Genomic DNA, 18626 nt, shown 5'->3' with positions numbered 1-18626 from the left:
ACTCTAGAACCATCTAAACTACCCAGGAGTATTTTAAAGAATACATATAGGGGAGGGCCCGGTGGCGTAGTGGTTAAGTTCACATGCTCCGCTTTGCAGCCTGGGGTTTGCTGGTTCGGATCCCAGGCATGGACCTACACACCACTTGTCAAACCATGCTGTGGCAGTCATCTCATGTATAAAGTAGAGGAAGATGGGCACGGATGTTAGCTCAGGGCCAATCTTCCTCAGCAAAAAAGAGAAGGATTGGCAGTAGATGTTAGCTCTGAGCTAATCTTCCTCAAGGAAAAAAAAGAATACGTATAGATTATAAGGAAAATCAAGAGAATTATTAAACCAAAATTCAATCTACAGATTACCTCTGGGACTGAGCCATGAAAGGGATGCAGTTTGGAGGGGGAAAACTGGGGACATTTAAAGTACTGGTAATATTCTATTTCTTAATTTAGTGCTACTGATAGGAATGTTCATTTTATTTTTCTTTAAACTGAACATAGATAAATTTATAGATGCGTGTGTGTGAAGTGATTCTCAATAAAAAGTTTAAATGCAGTTTTTCTAACTGTTGTTTAGGATGTAAAACATTTTCAGAAATTGAATTATTGAAGAATATAAATGTTGAAAATCCTATTTGGCACCGGAAGTGGATATTTTAGTGTGAAGTTTAAAGTTATACTTAAAATAAACAACCCATTCTCTTTATATTGGTTTGCTAGATATTCTATATCCTTAAACTACTTTCAGAATATTTTAGAATGGAAAAGGTGAGTTGAGTCAAATGGATATATAATATATGCCATGTCATACCATTATTTTGTCACAAGAGGGACTAGATAGTCAGAAAGTACAGTTTTCCCTTTTGGTCATAAGAATATTTCTGTATCTTAAAGTGTACGTTTTACACACCGTGTATTCCTGTCAGTATATGTGTTATTGAGTGTAGTCTATTATTTCTATTTCATAGCAGCAAAAATGTTAACTACTAGTTTGCCATTTTACTTTTGACTGGACAGAGACTGGATAGGAATTATCTAACTTAGTAAGCCTCGATCCACTTTTCGTTTATCTGCTTTATGGAAATAACTGTTTCAATTTTTCCAGTAGTGCTAAAAATTCTAAACACTGAATGGATTCTTTCATATATATGTTTTATTTATTTTCCTTATTCGATTTCCAGATACCTGTGAACATTTGCAACCGATCCCAAATTTGATAAAATGAATCAAAGTAATTATGGCTCTATTGCTAGAACAAAAATATTCATGACCTATGTCTCTATCGGGTGGTTACCAAACTCTGCTCTAAGGACCCTTAAGTGTTTCTGGAAGCTCTTACGGGGCCACTATATACGGGGAAGGTGAGGGGCTCCTTTACTGAGACAACTCTTCACTTGGCTCTTTAGATATTGCTCTCTTTTAGAGAGCTTTTATTTGTAGAAATAGTAAGCTACAAAGAGCTTGACAACCACTGGACTGGGACAGGAGAGAATAACAAAATCAGTTCAAATGTATAAACTGTTTTCAGGCGTGTTACCTCGTTAGCTTCTTCCAAGTAAAATGTGGGCTCCAGCAGTTAATATCTGTCTTCTTCACCTCTGTTTCCCCAGTACAGAGAGCAAATACATATGGTTACGCACAATCAAATATTACTTAAAAAATAAGTGTGTTAAGCGAATAAACAGCTCCGAAAGATAGGCAAAGCAGGTATTATCTGAATTTTATCAAAAAGGAAGGGGAAGCTCAGAACGACAGCAGACTTACACACACTCTCACTATCAGTAAGTGGAAGAGTCAAATAGAATCCACTTCTACCGTTTCCTGGTTCCTAACACTTTTTGAATCAATTCTGGGGGAAAGAAGAGAAGGAAAGAAAGAGAATCAGGGACGAAGGAAGGAAGAAAAGAGTTTATTTTGCTGCCTGCCATACCACAGCCACCTCTCGTTTACTGCAGTAAAGAAAGAAAAATGCTATTTTCGTTTCTTTCACCTTCATTTTTGAAAAAAATACATTAGTAGTATGGACCAATAAGTGTTCTAATTTATAATGATGTATGAGACCATCATACTTCTCTTTAAAGAAGAAAAAGGATTATTTTTCATGGCATCATCAACACCCCAGGAGCGTGGGGAAGCCAGTACACATGTGTGGCATTACTCTTTTCCCAGCTGCCATTTCCTTCCTCTTCTCACCAGCCCTTTAAACACCTGGAAGGGGCTGATTTCTCACTTCCTCTTCCTGTTTGGCTGGGACTTCCTGTGAGCACTCTCCTCCATCCTGAGGTGGCTTCCACCTTACCCCTGCCCTGGAGCTATAATACTGGTAGTCAGTGAAGGAATTTAAGAGTTAAAGGAATAAAAATCCCATCAGTTAAATTTTTTTATGTATTAACTACATTAAACTTGGACGTCAGCCCTAATTCCTAAATCCTACAGACAAATGTATTTGCAGTAAATTACCACAAACTTCCAGACATAACACAAATTTATTATCTTACAATTGTGTAGGTCAGAAGTCCAGTAGATCCGCACCAGTCACCAGATATCATTCTAGACAACTTTTCTCAGTCTCTTTTTCAATTAGGTGCAGCCATATGATTGATTGCTAGCCAGTGGGTGGGCCCTCAAATTCCTCCTGCACGTTGCTCTGTGCTTTCTCTTTTGCCTGGTTTGCCAGGAGGATACAGAGGAAGTCAGGACATCCTTGGCTGTGTTCCTTCTTAAAGGGTCTAGGGGAGAATTCATTTCCTGCTCATTCAGGTTGTTGGTAGAATTCATTTCCTTTCTGTTGTGGGACTGAGGTCCCCGTTTTATTTTGAGAGCTTCTAAAGGCCGCAGCATCCCTTGATCCATGGCTCTTTCCTCCATCTTCCAGGCCAGCAAAGGTGGGTTAGATCCTTCTGGGACTGCAGCTCTCTGACCCACTCTTCTTCAGTTATCTTCTACTTTTAAGGACTCCTGTAACTAGTTTGGGCCCACCCAGATAATCCAGGCTAATCTTCTCAACTCAAGGTCTTTATTAATCCTATCTGCAAAGTTGTTACTGTGAGGTAAGGCGACATATTTACAGATTCTGTGAGGTGGACATTCTTGAGAGAGGGGCATTATTCTGACTACCACAAAGAAATAACTGCTGAAGTTAAGAGTCTGTGTATTTTCTTATGTGAGTAAAAATAACAAAAAATATAAAGAAGACATTTTTTCTTCATTTTTCACCAGTCGTTATTTATAATTACCTCAGAAGAGCTACAGCATGACGATAAGATATGCATAGCTTCATAGGACTATTGACCATTAATTTTTTGCTAATTTGACAGATAGCATATTTCCAACTTGATTATGAAGTTGAAAAATATGTATTCAATTTAGTGTCAAGAAATCCAGAAGTGCAATGAATAGGCACCGCGTAAGAGGGTGGGTTTTTTCAGAAATCTGAAGAACAGAGGCAGAGGTATGGCTCAGCTAAGGATAAGCACTGTATATTTTTTCCCAGATTTCCCCCACCGATCAAACTGTTGTCGAGGAGCCAGTCTTATAAGATCATGCATACAATGCTATCTGCATTGGTTAACAAAACTAAGGGCTAATCTAGAGAGGAAAAGGGATGTGAATCAGGAGAAAAGAAGACTGAATTAGGTAAAAAACATAACATGGCTCTATTCGTACAATATCATTCGAGGGTCAGCTTGACATCAGGTTGAATGCCTATTTTTATCATCCTTATATACACAGCTCTAAGCACAGTGCCTGGTATACAGAAAGCATTAAGGAAATATTAATTACCTTCAGATTAATTGCTTTAATTAGAATTAAACAATGTTTACAGAAATTTCTATGTGTAAGATACAGTAATACAGATCTCTCATGTTTCCATTTTTCTCTATACTTTTCACAACTTTTTAAATAAATTATTTATCTAAGAGTAATATAAAGAACATTGATAAAACCTGATAGTTTAGGTAAAAACTTGGCATGAAGAAAAATGAGAGAATTTTTTCTCCACTATTCACATTAAATCATTACCAATCTGACAGTACTTAATTATAAGTTTTTGAAAGCAGAGACTACTTCTGACTTATTCATGCCAAGGCAGCCACAAAAAGAACCTTATACATAATGGGTACATAGGAAATGATAATAGGAAAACAATCATAGATATTGCAGTTTTCATTCATTTATAGTGCTTAAATTATATAGTATATATTGACAAGATAATGCAAGTAATCAGAAAAGAACTAAATAAACTATTGAAAATGTTCTGAAACAAATCTTTTTTAACTCGTTAAACTGTTGAAAATTGATTAAGTTGTCTTAGGGGCCAGCCCGGTGGTGCAGCAGTTAAGTGCACACTTTCCGATTCTCCGCACCCCGGGGTCCGCCAGTTCGGATCCCGGGTGTGGACATGGCACCTCTTGTCACGACACGCTGTGGTAGGCATCCCACATATAAAGTAGAGGAAGGTGGGCATGGATGTTAGCTCAGGGCCAGTCTTCCTCAGCAAAAAGAGGAGGATTGGCAGCAGTTAGCTCAGGGCTAATCTTCCTCAAAAAAAAAAAAGAAAGAAAATTGATTGAGTTGTCTTGTAAGGTAATTAGACTCAGAGAACATAGAACAAACATAGGCCATCACATACAAAGCTTCTCTAGGTAAAATGTGAGTGAGGCGATGAGAGGCAGACTTCCACATTCAGTCTTGGCATCAGCTCCTGTTCCTCTCCCACCACCATCCTTCCCCAGAAGACCATTCTGAGGCAGAGCTTGGGGAGAACCACTAACCTAGTGCTATACCTCTCAATTAACAGAAGAATACACCAAAATCTGAAGACAGAGGAACTTACCCAAACTGAATACTTAGCAGATTGGTAAACTGATAAGACCTAGCTTTTCATCTGGGCTATTTGAGTTTGCATAAGTTATTTAATTTCTCTAAACCTCAGTTTCCTCAGATGTAAAAAGGAGATGGTACTACCTACTTTGATAGATGTTGAAAGGATAAGAGATAACGTCTAGTACATAGTGGGTACTGATGAATTATAACGATCATGGTTATTCCAACTCCTGAAGAAAGCTCCCAGATCTGCATGAAATAAAAGAGCAAAGATAATGACTGATAACTTGGACTTTAGCTTAAAACTGTTCTCCTTGGTTTTTGTTTCAGGAAAGTAGTAAATCATCCAAAAAGACGATTTGGTGTCCCCATGGATCGGATTGGTAGAAACCGGCTTTCAAATTCAAGAGGCTAATGGATTCCAATCGTGAGTACAACTTGAATAAGTAACAATACATGCAGGCTTTTGATTCATATTTCACAATGGGCTAATTGGCCCATCTTGGTTTATAAACCCCCTTTTTGATTTCCTAGGTTATAAATTCACTTTTTCAAACATTTCTGTGCTCAATTAGTATATTGATGCTAAATAACTTAAATGACGTTAAAGAAGGAAAGGAATGCACTAGATCTACTTTACCCTAAAGAAATGATCTAGTTATTCTCACAAACTCCTATATAATTATCGACTGTTAATATTCAAACAAGAGTTAAAATCCTGATACCAAAATAAATCACCTTCATAAATATACACAAATGGGTAGCAATCCCTCCATTATGAAGAAAACATATTCCAGCGACACACACCTTTTTGTTGCCCATAACTACATTGCCAGAATTATGATAACGTGGAACACAAGAGACAGAATTGTGTAGCAGACAGAATATTAGCCATGGAATCAGGACACCTAATCCAAATCCTGGTTCTATCATTCATTATCTTGTTCCCATCAAGATACTTTCTTTACAGTTTGTACATTTAGATAATAATGTAGTGGTATTATGAAGATTAAATTAGATGCTTGTACTAGTCCCAGAATGCACTGGACAAACCATACATGCAAGTGATAACAGCTTATATTACAGTTCTAAAAATTTACTCTGTACTGGGTCCTCTTCTTAGTATTATACATGCATTGCTTCATTTCATCATTGTGTTCCATAAAGTAGGTACTATTTTTATCTCCAGTATCTTGAGAAGTAGTACAGTATAAGGGGTAAAATCGTCAGCTAGGGAAGTCAGGCTTTGTGGGTCAAATCCTGAGGACTATATGAATTTATACACATTAAGCACTTTGAATAGTGCCTGATGTGTTAAGTACCCAGTAATCACTAGTTAATATTATTATAATACAAAAAAATGGAAAGCTTAGATATATTAACTCACAATACCACATAGCTAGTAAGTGATACAAGTAGAATTCAAATCCAGAAAGCTTAAATCCTGAGCTTATATTTTAAACAGTGTATTTAATCATACATATGATATGTTTTAAACACTAAATGTTTGTTAAATATAAAGTCTAGGCAATATATTTTCTCCCAGTAGGGCTTACAAAGGGTGCATTCTCCCTCCCAACAGATAAGAACCTGGAACTGCTTTGACAATTTCAGGCTACAGAAGAGAGAACTCTTCTTTCTGCTTCTCTCAAGATGGTCCTCAGACCAATGATGTCAGGGCCCCAGAACATCTCTTAATTTAAATCACACCATTTTTTTCTCTTCATCAACTGTTCTAAACCACAACGAGAAGTCAATATTTTACCTCAACTTTCTCATTCTCAGAATGACTTAGTTAAAAGAAATTTTTTTCCCCACGGAGTCCTTAATCACTGAAGTTATGAAGTACTGAATGTTCGCAAATAGAAAAGGACTTGCTGAATACGCCCAAGAACACTGCCTTTTGAGCAGCACCATCTTCAAAACTCAGATTGGCCTTTCATTCTTTGTATCTAGAGATATTTCTTTCTTTATATCTAGAGATTCAGTCACTCTTCATGGACGTTAAAAATCACCACATTATACTTGAGTGGGAACTAACGAATTGCTTTTAAAAACCAAGTAACCTTGAAATCAGGGTCACAATCATCCAGTTTCTTAATGTATTGAAAACGTGATGACACTGAACTCAATAAATAACTTCAATTGGTTTCCACATGTACCCTATCACCTGTGCCACCCTTGATTATCACCCACTTTAGTATTTCTGAATTCAGCCAAAACAGGTTATGATGAAAAAATCATACAGGAAAGTCATTTTTCAAGTAAATTTTCATATAAAGTTTTAGACCATAAAAACTACAGGTAGCTACTAAACTATGAAATGGGAGTTGAATTAAAATAATGTTTCCTGAATCACTATTGGGTGAAATCTAAATTAGTGTATTATGTCCTTCACGTAATAGACTTTGTTGAGTATCATGACAATCACTGTCCTTATTACTAAAATCTCAAGATAGTAATATCACAAAAGAATAGTTTTAGAAAAGAACTTAACATCATATATTTTCTGTTTGCCTTTTGGCAATCATTGTGGGTTCACCTGCTCAACCATTAGTTCTATTCATTGTTTCCTGCCACTGTCACCAAGATATCTCAGATATTTTTTGACTTCCTCATGTGAAGTTTCGTGTTTTATAGTTTATGAAAAATAAAAACCATAAAAAATATATTTCTCATTTCCATTCAACTTTTCAAAATTAGTTTTTGGTACATTATTTCTTATTATCATACTATTCCTGTGAATTAAACAGGAGATGTCATATTGCATCATTTAATAGATAACTTAAGGGTCATTAAATAATGTTCATACAGTCATGCAGCTAAGTGTTCAGAGATTCAAGAACATAAAATCTCATTTAATCTAATTCTTTTTTTTTTTCTTTTTAACAAATGAGGACACTGGAGCAGTGAGAGGAAGTTGATTTGCACAGAATTTTACAGATTCTCAGAGAAAGATCCAGGATCCAGGTCTCTGGGCTTCTAGGCCAATATTTTCTTCATGACCCATAAGGTCTTCTGGGTGTTAATTTGTCATTGCCGGATGCTAACTTCACTGGTCATACATTTCTAAAACAAACAATATCTCAGAATTTATGAAAATCTTTCTTTCACTTCTGTGGGAGTTGATGTATACTCTTTTGGAGGAGGTTTATTTGTGGGTTTTCACCTTCTGGGTTTCACTATGTGTCTTCACACTAAAAGTGAAACTGGTACTAATCGTGGAAATTTTGCTTGGTTTGAGGTCAAGTCTAGATATAGCTGCTGTGTGTTACCTAGTTTCCAGAACAAATGCTAACCTCTTCCCTGATATGTGTTTTGGAAAAGAGGATAATCTGATACTTATACAATGCCCTCCTCAAATCATTAATATTGGACCAAAGTTTTGAGTTTTTAATAGGCCTCAGCTGTGAGCAACTCAGATTCAGACAGGTATTTTATCTAAGGTTTCAAGCTTCTCTCGATGCAATTAGCAAGTTCTAGGTCCCTGACATTCAAATAAGGATACATGATTCTTGATGAAATGTAGTAGAAATAAGCCCGTTAATTGTGCCACCTCTTGCTGCCACATACATTAAGACTTTTAATAACGTGAAGCACACATTGCTGTATTATACTGACAATTTTAGAACAATTTTGACACACCATTATGCAAATAAATTAACATGACTCTCAAATAGCAGAAATACCATGTCTAAATGCCAGTATATGGTTGGACCCTTGAAAAAGAGTAACGTATACACAGTTATCAACATGTTATCATAACAATAAACAGAAAGTAGTAGTCAGATTTTCTTTGTGTTTCTTTTTGTCATAGCAATGTCCTTTGAATGAAGATTGAAAACTCAAAAGAAATAGAATATAGCAGGTACCCAAAGAAAGGAAGTGTGGCTTGAGCACAAGCACTTAGCTTACAGGTTGAAAATGTTCTTTTTAATGCATTTTGATCTGAAATTACCATTTCACATTGTCTTTACAATAAAAATATGGAACATAAATAAAAGCTATAATGAAACATCACGTAATTAGTGTTTTCACTCTTCTCAACTGAAGTTAATGGATTTCCCCTTATCTGCAGAGTTCTCATTAGCTCTAACGATTTCAACTTTCATTTTTGCAGACGCGACTTCCTTGGGTAAAATGTCACAGAAACATGGAAGATGCTTCAGTGAAGTTCTTCACACTCTGTAATAATTAAACTTTTAAGGAACTGACCTTCTGCAAATCCTTTTCAAAGCTTGAACTTCGTCCATCACATCACAGTATTGTTACAGCTTCAATTAAATTACACAGGTCATTTCAATGCATGGATGTTTTTAAAATACATATTGTAGTTATTCAGGGATGGTTACTTGGCCCCAAATCTTACTTTTCTAAGAAACAATTAAAAAACACAATACAGTGAAATGCTGTCTATATGCATTTACCAAGTACATTTATACAGTTGGAGAATGATAACTGAAGGCTGATTTAAAATTTAGGTAAATTTAGGTAGAATCTGTTCGTTATTGGGAAACAAAGAAAGACAATGCTATGTATTTTCTCTTGAATACTTTTACTACTCTCTTGTCCTTTGTCTGTGAGCCTCTTGGGTAATGGTTATGAAATTAGGCATCTCTTATGATATCCAAATTTCAATCAGGCTCAACCAAATAAAACACAGCCCCAGTTCCAGAAACAAGAGAAAAAAGATCTCTGAGCAAGGAGAAAAAGCAGTAATTAAGCCAAAAAACTTTATCCTCCCAAAGAACTGAAAAAATACCTGCATGTCAGAGAATATTGATTTAGAACTAAGAAGTTAAGGATATTACTCATTTGTCGAGCCTGGATATCTCATGTTCCCTAATAACTCTCCGTTTCTCTAATTACAACTGGTAATTAATTAAGAGCAGCAGTGTGCGATTATGAAGAGAACAACTACACACGGAAAGTATGGGGGAAGTCAAAGAATCATGCAGTAGGAAGCCACCAGAGCAGTCTGGGGTGGGTGCATAATTTTAGCCTAGCACAATAAGCAATCTCTTGATGTTACTGAATCACCTAAGAAACCATTTAATCTGTTTCATAGACTGTGTTTAATAAGGCATTGAAGAGTATAATGTGTTTGAGAATGATTGCTTTAAAATGATTCAAATTCTTTTTAATTTACCTATCAAAGTATGAGATTTGATATTCTGGAAGGCCCAGTTCTCAGCAATAACTATGACGTTACTGTAATTTAGGCACATACGCCCATTGTGCATTGGATATGCTTTCAAAACACAAAGATAACTTATTCCTTGGACCAGAGATTTAGCAGAAGTTTATTAAACCTCTGGAAGGCACTTCTTTAAACCCTAATAATCACTATCAAACAGACCTGATATGTGGGAGGAAGGAAGTTTGGCCAGTAGAGCAGAGGTTCATTTTAGCATAGAAAGGAAGAGTGTTATGAGAAGGTATATTTGTATTAGAAGAGAGAAATAGGTAGTTATTAATCTTAACTAAAAATGAATTAAACTACAATCCAAAGAATAAAATAAATGCAAAGAAATATGAAAATGAACACATGTACTTAAAACACAGAGTGGTTTTGTTTACACCTTTTTAGTTTTGGGGAAAACTTTCCAACTGCTGAACATCTTTAAACTTAAGTTGAGGAAAAAACAGTAAATGAATGATTCTTTTCATTGCAATAGAGGGGCTGTAGCAAAGAGAAATGAATTTTGAGAAAGCTAACCAATTCCACTTTTCATAAACTTTCATTGGAAAGTTAGCAGTGGAACATGAGTTAATACCCTGCAGGACTTGCTGTTTGAAAGAATTATTTAAGAAGAAGTTGCGGTCTCTATTGCTCACCTTTCCCCAACCTTCTGATGAATTATAAAAATGTGTCCTATTCCTTGGAAGCTCTTTCTTTCCTTTTGCTCCCATTTTGATATTCGTAAGCTTCTAATCCAACCGGGTGTTGCTGCTTCGTGCTTTGACCAAAGGTATTACAACCTTCTTTAGCCTAAAAATTTCTCATAGTGAAGATTTAAAGTGAGATTAAACAAATTGATTTCCTATCTTATTTTTTTAATTCAAAATTATGCTTATGGAATTCAATTTAATTAAAATAAGAATCACAGTATATTGATTTATACTCTATTCTAACATGTAATGCATTTGTCTCATAATATAATATATATATACAAGAATTCCATGAAGAAAAAAGAAAAATGTTTTATCTACTTACAACTATTTTATTTCACATTTTAATTTTTACTAATATTTTATACAGAGTAGAAAATAAGTCAGCAGTATAGTTTGAAATAGGCATTCTTTTAACATAGTAGGAAATTAAGAGATAATTTCTAAGAACATGACAAATCATCTCATTTATTTCTCCAATGTGTTGCATATTACCAAATCCAGCTATATTTCAGTGGGAAGTCACCAACTTAAAGGGACTTTTCATTTAGTTTCTAAGAAACACATTATCTTTTTTTTTTCTTTGTTCCTATGTGAAGCTTCATAGAGCAAACTGTGAATGTGGATTTCTAAGTCCTGACACCAATTGCATAGCCAGTTTTTCATGAGGGGACATTAATTCCTAGCTACATTGTCTTGAAATTTACTCACACTAGGAAAAGTCTAGCAAATTCTACCTTTAATCTACAGATAGCTTTAGGGAATTAAATTTCTAAAAGTAAATTATTAAAAGATAACTTAATAGATTCTTCTGAAAGGAAGAAGTATCAAACGCTTTTTGAATGACGTTACCCCTAAAGCTTCAAAATGCTTGAATATTGTCCAACTGCTCCGAAGTTAATAAATACGAGATGATGAAAGCAGGAGTTTTTGTCTTTCTTTATGATAATATTGTGTTTGTGTTCACAACTGGTATAAATACATGGGAATACTCAGGCATTATTGAGCAACTAATACGTGTGTACATTTGAGTGGCTCCTAACCAGCACATATGTAGCACTACGGGCATATAACTCAACTTGGTCTGTTTAATGTATTTTTTAAAATTGTTTTAGTGCAAGCCATGTTGTTCAATCTGTCTTATGAGATAGTTTTATCTTTAAGCACCACACAATTAATATTATGTAGATAAACTGCATTTCCCCCATATCATGAAGTAAGGGAATGTGGGTAGGCTCATCTGGCCAGCTATTCTAGTCATTAATATCCTTTAATTATAAAGTTACTTTGACAATGTTTCTGTGCCGGCACAAGTGGCAGTTGAATTCCCAGCTTTGAACTGATTAAATAATCTTGTTCAGATGTGAGCAAGAGCAGCTTGATGTATAGATGTGAAAAAAGAATGAATAAAGGAAAAGCCAATGAGTTTGTTTTGTTTTGTTTATTGTTTTTAGCACACTGAGTCTAGTTTCTTATAGATATGCTGAGAGCCTCAAATAGTTTCTGATGTTGTGGAGGAGGCAGAGATGAGAATTAAGAAACCAAAAGGCAAATTGTTCTGTAAGAAATTTTTCTTAATATCTATCTTTGAGACATCTAGTACCACTTTCTCCTAGAGTCCAATAAATGATGTATTTCTTCTCCCTAGTCATGTACTTATTTGGTTGTAGTAGTCTCAGTGACAATTGTTCAAATTAACAGAAAAGAGATAGTAGCCAGCACAATCATAAAAAAGAGAAAGGACAATGGTGCATATTTTCCACAAAAATTAAGATAATATAATTTATTTTAATTTTCCAAGATGCTTCTTAAAATATTTTAATTGATAACTCAACAGCATAGTCATCACTGGACAAAACTCTATGCAGACAATGAATTTATAAAAAGTATACAATAGATACAGCACTCTCAACTTTAGCTCTACAAAACCATTTTGACAGTCCCATGCCATTCAAAAGTGCATCTGATTTGTCATTATTTACAACATAAACCTCAAACGTGTAATATGCAGGATAAATGCCACAGTTCTTTATGCTTGAAATAACTACAACCTTTAAGCAGTAGATTGAGTAGATGTGTATCTTTTTCTAATGTTCTTTCTTGCATTCAGAGAAAAAACTTTAGACACAGTATTTCCAAAAGCAAGCTAAAAAAGTAAACAAAACAAATTCTTTATTAGGAGGATATGTGATAAAATATTACATTTGAAAAAAATCGTTTATGTGTGCCTGAGTGTGAGAGAGTTTTGTAAAAGGGATGTTCTATATGATAGTTATTAGGCTTATGAGAATCTTTAATTAAAATTTGAAAATTCAGCTTCTCCATCATACTAGCCACATTTCAAGCACTCGATACTTATTTGTAGCCAGTGACTACTATAATGGGCATTGCGAATTAGAGAATGGTCACATCATCACAGAAAGATCTGTTAGCACTGTTCTACATTATAATGCATGTCATACAGTTCGGTGAATAGCAGGTTGTCCTATTAGATGCACCCCTCTATTTTATAGTTGGGGTAACTGAAATTGCAAAGAGGAGGTCACATGAGTAAAAGCACGTGATAAATGTGTTTCTATTTATTGGGGAAAAAAGGAAGAGAGTTTAAAGTTCACTTTGCAAACCACCAAATGATATTTAAGAAATTTGTCACACTGAGTCTTCCCATCCTGCTCATAAAACGATGCTTCAGAAAAATCAAATTCTAAAATCTAATTCTAATTCTAAACCTAAATCTAATTCTTCAGAAAAATCAAATTCTAAAATCAAAAATCTAACGGCATTTTAATCTTCAAATGCATAAATGAGTCACTTTAAATCTTCTGTAGTTTGTTCCCAATCAATTGCCTGACTTGTAGTAGTTTCATTTAGCTAATCATAAATTTCTCTAATTTCCTTCCATTTAAATGGTTTATCAAATTAAGACCTCAGAGAGATGGGTCTTTGATTCACTCTTGATTGATGAGATGCACAATGAAAAGAGTTGAAAACTCATAGCACAGTTAAGGCACTCAGTGAAGTAAATGATAGAAGTCTATCTGCCTGCCCCGGTTTCCCTTCCTGACTCTACTCACTCTGTCAACTGCAGCCCAGGTTCTCATACCACAAACACACGCAGTGTTATGCTAGCACTCAGAGTCTACTTTTCATTTCTACAAGAGCCACAGCTTCCTTTAAGCAAAACCACATTCAAATCCTATGAAAGGAGAAGTTTATTTTCAGACATTAAACTGAGAAGCTTGGCTCACTAATCCAACCTTCTTTTTATAGTGTGCTTTGGAAAATTAGCGTCACTGCCCTTCCTGTCCCTTCAGATATCTTTGAATATCTCAGTCTAGGCGGAAAATATAAATCGACACATATCCAAGACATACGCCACAGGAGCAGGTCAATTAAGCAGGCAATGGAATAGAGTTTGAAACTTTTTTGGGCTTGGTTGAAGGGAACAGTCATGAATGGCATCACCAGTAGAGACAACTCCCCAGCGTTTATCTTTCGCCTGTCATTTATGTGAAGGAAAACCCTAGCCAGCATTCCAGTGTCCCTTGATGTCTGTCTGCTTCACTCTTGTAATCCCTGTTTTTAGCATGACGCTAGGTGTTGCACACCGGTATTTTTAGTGAATGGAATAACTTATTAGGTGCCTATCAACTATGTATTAAATGATAAGACAAATTATAATATTGCACAGTAAGTCTGAGTTACTATTGCCTTCGCCTAGATCTCTGGGTCTATTTCACCTTTCAACATTGTTATTTGTGGCATACAGTTTCTAGTCCTGCCAACAGAACCACACTTCAGATATGGGGGTTAAATTTTTGTGACCTAACCTGGGTCTGTAATTCATACGTTTATCACCACAAATACTTAGTTCCTATCACATGGAAATATGTTTTAACACCTCCTTGCTTAAGAACAAACAAACAAAAAGCTTCCGTGACCCTTTCAAACTACCCTAGCTAATATCCCAATTTTGTCTACCCTTTAGAACAAAATTCCTCAAAAGAGTTGTCTATTTTCAGTGGTTCCCATTCTTTTATTATGTTCTCTTTAACCAAAAGTCCACCAAAAATTCTTGTCAGAGTCACTAACAACCTTTCCGTTGCTATTTAGCTAGAAAGTCTTAGTTCTTATCTAACTGGACCCATCATACCTGTAGATCCAGTTGAACTATTTCTTCATGAAAACAGTTTTTTGCTTGACTTCTAGGGCATTCCTTTCTTTGCTGCTTCCTTCCTTGGTAGCTGCCCCTACTCAGCCTCTTTCACTGATTCTCTCATCTGCTTAATCTCTAACCTTGGAGTGACCTGGACCTCAGTCCTTGGATGTCTTCTCTTTTATATCCAGAGTCATTCCCTAGATGGTCTCATCACAATACCAAGCAATAATGATATGCTGATAACTGTCAAATTTATGTCTCCAATCTGGGCTGCTTCTCTAAACCCCAAATTCACATATTCAATGGTCCACTCAAATCACCACTGGGAAGATTTTGTTATACATCGTATAACAAGTCCAAAATGTTTGTGGTAGGGATGGGACTATCCAACTATTCCTTGTGCTTCTCTACATTTCCCAAGTGCTTCCTCAGCCCTGTTAAGTTAGATGGAGATCATGTGTCTAATTTTGGAGGTTAAGATTGGGTTTACCTCCGTTTCTCTCCTATCCTGCTACAGGGACACATGGTAAAGGCACAAAGTGAAGGACAGTGACCCACGTACATAAGGCTTCATGTCAACACAAAATAAATCTTGAAGCAAGTGACATCACTGGGATTGTAAGGTCATTTTGTTAATGTAGTTTGCCTAATTTATCCCCAAATGCAATTTGATAACTTGAAGTAGCATGCTGCTCTAAGAACATAAATCATTGCACAGTCTCAGCAACTGGTTAATGGCAACAAGGAAATGGATATCATGGGATGGAAAAGCGAAGAGCCCTTTTATGAAGTAGGAAAACATGCGGTAAAACTGACATCAGCAACAGTTCAGATTCAGGTTGTGTTTCTCTTGAACTTCTAGAGGAAAACCTTGGAAAACAGAATATTGGCAGTCTTTTTAGGTTGCTATTGGATATATTCAGCAAAATATTGCAAGAAATTGATGAGGTTAAGAAGGAAATTGTGTCTTTGCAAACAAATAAAGGGGAGTAAAGAGAGTTCAGAAATACAGGGTCTTGAAATATTGAAAGAACGAACTGCTTCTAGATCCCAAACACGAAAAAAGGATTTAAAATGTCTCCCAGGGGCAGAGGCTCTGTAAATATCAGTTGAGGTAAAGAACTCAGGGCAAAACTCAGATTAAGTGTGTAGCCTTTAAGGTATGTTCCAGACACTTTCAAAGCAACTGCCACTAAATTGGCAGTGAGATTGCAAAACAGTTTTTAAAATGCTTTTTGAAAAAATATTTGTTTTGTAGCAAACAGTTGAAGAAGCTTCCTAAATTTTTTAAATAATATCATTACCAAAGAAACCATAGACCCTAGCATAAAAAATATCTTTGACAGTTTGAGACAAAATAAACCTTGGGCCTCCAACTTTGCAAGAGTAGGATGAGACCTGAGAAAACTGTGTGATCCTCAAGAAGAGATTATTCCCCAAGCAGCACATAAGATGTGTCCAGGGATGAAAGTGAGAAAGCAAAAACCTCAGAAAGGGTGGAGCCAGTGATAACAATACAATGGACAAAAGACTCCCCATAGATACCAGCAGGCCCTAATCAAGAAACCTTCCTCCATCCCCAGGGTAGACCTTTATAATATTTGCGCAGTTGGATTTCAGAATTGCTGAAGGTCAGCATTCTTTTTTTTTTTTTTTTTGAGGAAGACTGGCCCTGAGCTAACATCCGTGCCCATCTTCCTCTACTTTATATGTGGGACGCCTACCACAGCATGGCTTGCCAAGGGGTGCCATGTCTGCACCCAGGATCCCAACCAGCGAACCCCGGGCCGCAGAAGTAGAATGTGCGCACTTAACCACTGCGCCACCCGGCTGGCCCCAGAAGGTCAGCATTCTTGATGTTGTGTCTCTTGATCTTTTCCTTTGTGAACAGGATTGATTGTGGTTATCCTGTTTGTTTCTCTGCCTATTACTGGATTTGTCCTTTTAGCTAATAGATCTGTGAATGAAGAGGAACCACATTGTACCCAACGAAGACTAGTAAGTATCTGCTGGAGAGCCTGCTCTATGTTCTGGGTGCAGTCAGTGAAGGGGATTTGGGCATACGTCTCTCTAATGTGAATAGGTTGAGTATAGTTTATGTAGTCAAGTAAACATCAAATGGTTGACTGTGGTAGAGGCGGTGCTCCCCAAATATTATGTGTACTTCCTAACATTTACCAGCATGTCTTGCCAATATTTTGGTGGCAGCCCAAGTGGTTCATTCTAGCCAATGAACTTCAGGAGAAATAATGCATGTCATCCAACTGAGTTCTCAGCTGAGGCAGGAGAGAGCTGGGATGTGTCCTCCATTCCTCTCCTACATCCTGGCAATCTTGGAGGCAGTCAAGATATAGCACTATTCTAGATGATATAGGTACAAAATAGAAGGGGGTAGTACTACATGCATTGAACTTTATGTTTGGGCTTTATTATAGTAGGCCTCTGGGATTTTGATTAAAATTGGTAACACATCATAGCCTAGGCTATACTAACTATGGAAAAGTCCAATAAATCTCTATTCCACCTCTTCTCCACTACCAGACTTTCTCCTCCTCCACCTATCTCCAGCTCAATAAATAGGAATTGCCATTTTTTCCTAGTCACTCAGAGCAAACACCTCGAAGTCATTTTTGACATCTTCCTTTTTTTTTTGTAAAACCTACATGTAATCCTACAGCAAATTTTGCTGACGTTTTGTTCAAAATATACCCAGAATCAGACCCCTTCTTATCAATTCACTACTGTCACTTTAATCCAGGCTACCACCATTTATCATCTGGACCATTAAGTTAGCCTCATTATCTGTCTCTCTGCTTCCATCTTTGCCCCTCTTTTGCAGTGTATTCTTCACAAAACATCAAGAGTGGTTTTGTTAAAACTTATTTCATATTACTCATTTGCTCAAAACTTTCCAATGATTTCCCACTTAATTCCTAAGGCTAAAGTCCTTAAAAAGCCTGACGGTTCCCTCCCTTTCACCTTCCAATTCACCTTCTACCACTCTCTCCTTCAGGCTCTCTAGCTAAGTCTCTTAGCAGTTGGGTAATTTCCAGCATATAATTTAACCCCTCTGAGATGTAATTTTCCTATCTTTTAAATAGGCAGAGTAATAGCTATCTTATGATGTTTATGATGAGAATAAAATAATAATTATAGTAATAATGATCAAAGCAATAAAAAAAAAAGGCTTACCTAGAACTTACTATATGCCAGGTATTATTCTAAATGCTTTTCATATATTCTCATCAAATCTTACCTACAATCTCATAAAGATAATTACTATTATTTGCATTTAGAGGCAAAGAAAATGAGGCACAAGAAGTTAGATAATTGCCTAAGATCACACAGGTAGAAAATGTCAATGTGAAGATTTGAACCCAGGCAATCTCTCTCTAGAGTCCATGCACTCAACCATAACATTTTGAGGTATTAAAATATAAAATATCTGGTATGTGATAAGTGTTTCAGTAATAAAAGTTCATCCTCTTCCCTCTTAGTAGCATTTTAAGAACAGGTTTTTGCAAAAGTTAAAGACAAATCTGGGAGGAGGGGGATAAGTAAAGATAAATAAAACATGCCTTAGGGAATCTCATGTCACTACAGGAATGGGGACACATACACACGATTTTTTTCAAATATAAGAACTAATTTAGCAAGAAACAAGAATTTCACAGGAAATGTTATAAAAAGTTAGAGGGATCCAAATGACAAGTCTTTCTAAAATTAAAGGTTATGAACCAAACCTTGGACCA

General features: G+C 36.0%; 2 protein-coding genes across 2 annotated transcripts in view; one reads left to right on the top strand and one right to left on the bottom strand.

The window, feature by feature from the left end:
• Positions 1 to 9083, top strand: part of OSTN (osteocrin) — a 45494-nt gene extending 36411 nt beyond the window's left edge. Inside the window, exons 4-5 of the mRNA XM_070509201.1 lie at positions 5154 to 5250; positions 8944 to 9083. Coding sequence (XP_070365302.1) covers positions 5154 to 5238 — 85 coding nt within the window. The 3' untranslated portion in view covers positions 5239 to 5250; positions 8944 to 9083. The remainder of the gene's footprint in view (positions 1 to 5153; positions 5251 to 8943) is intronic.
• A 2220-nt stretch (positions 9084 to 11303) lies between these two features.
• The window catches only part of UTS2B (urotensin 2B), a 45585-nt gene continuing 38262 nt past the window's right edge, over positions 11304 to 18626 (bottom strand). Inside the window, exon 11 of the mRNA XM_070509202.1 lies at positions 11304 to 12861. Coding sequence (XP_070365303.1) covers positions 12836 to 12861 — 26 coding nt within the window. The 3' untranslated portion in view covers positions 11304 to 12835. The remainder of the gene's footprint in view (positions 12862 to 18626) is intronic.

This window comes from Equus asinus, chromosome 5 (assembly GCF_041296235.1).
Source record: "Equus asinus isolate D_3611 breed Donkey chromosome 5, EquAss-T2T_v2, whole genome shotgun sequence".
Taxonomy (NCBI): Eukaryota; Metazoa; Chordata; class Mammalia; order Perissodactyla; family Equidae; genus Equus; species Equus asinus.
The sequence above is the reverse complement of the archived record's forward strand: the minus strand, read 5'-3'. Positions and strand labels throughout refer to the sequence as shown.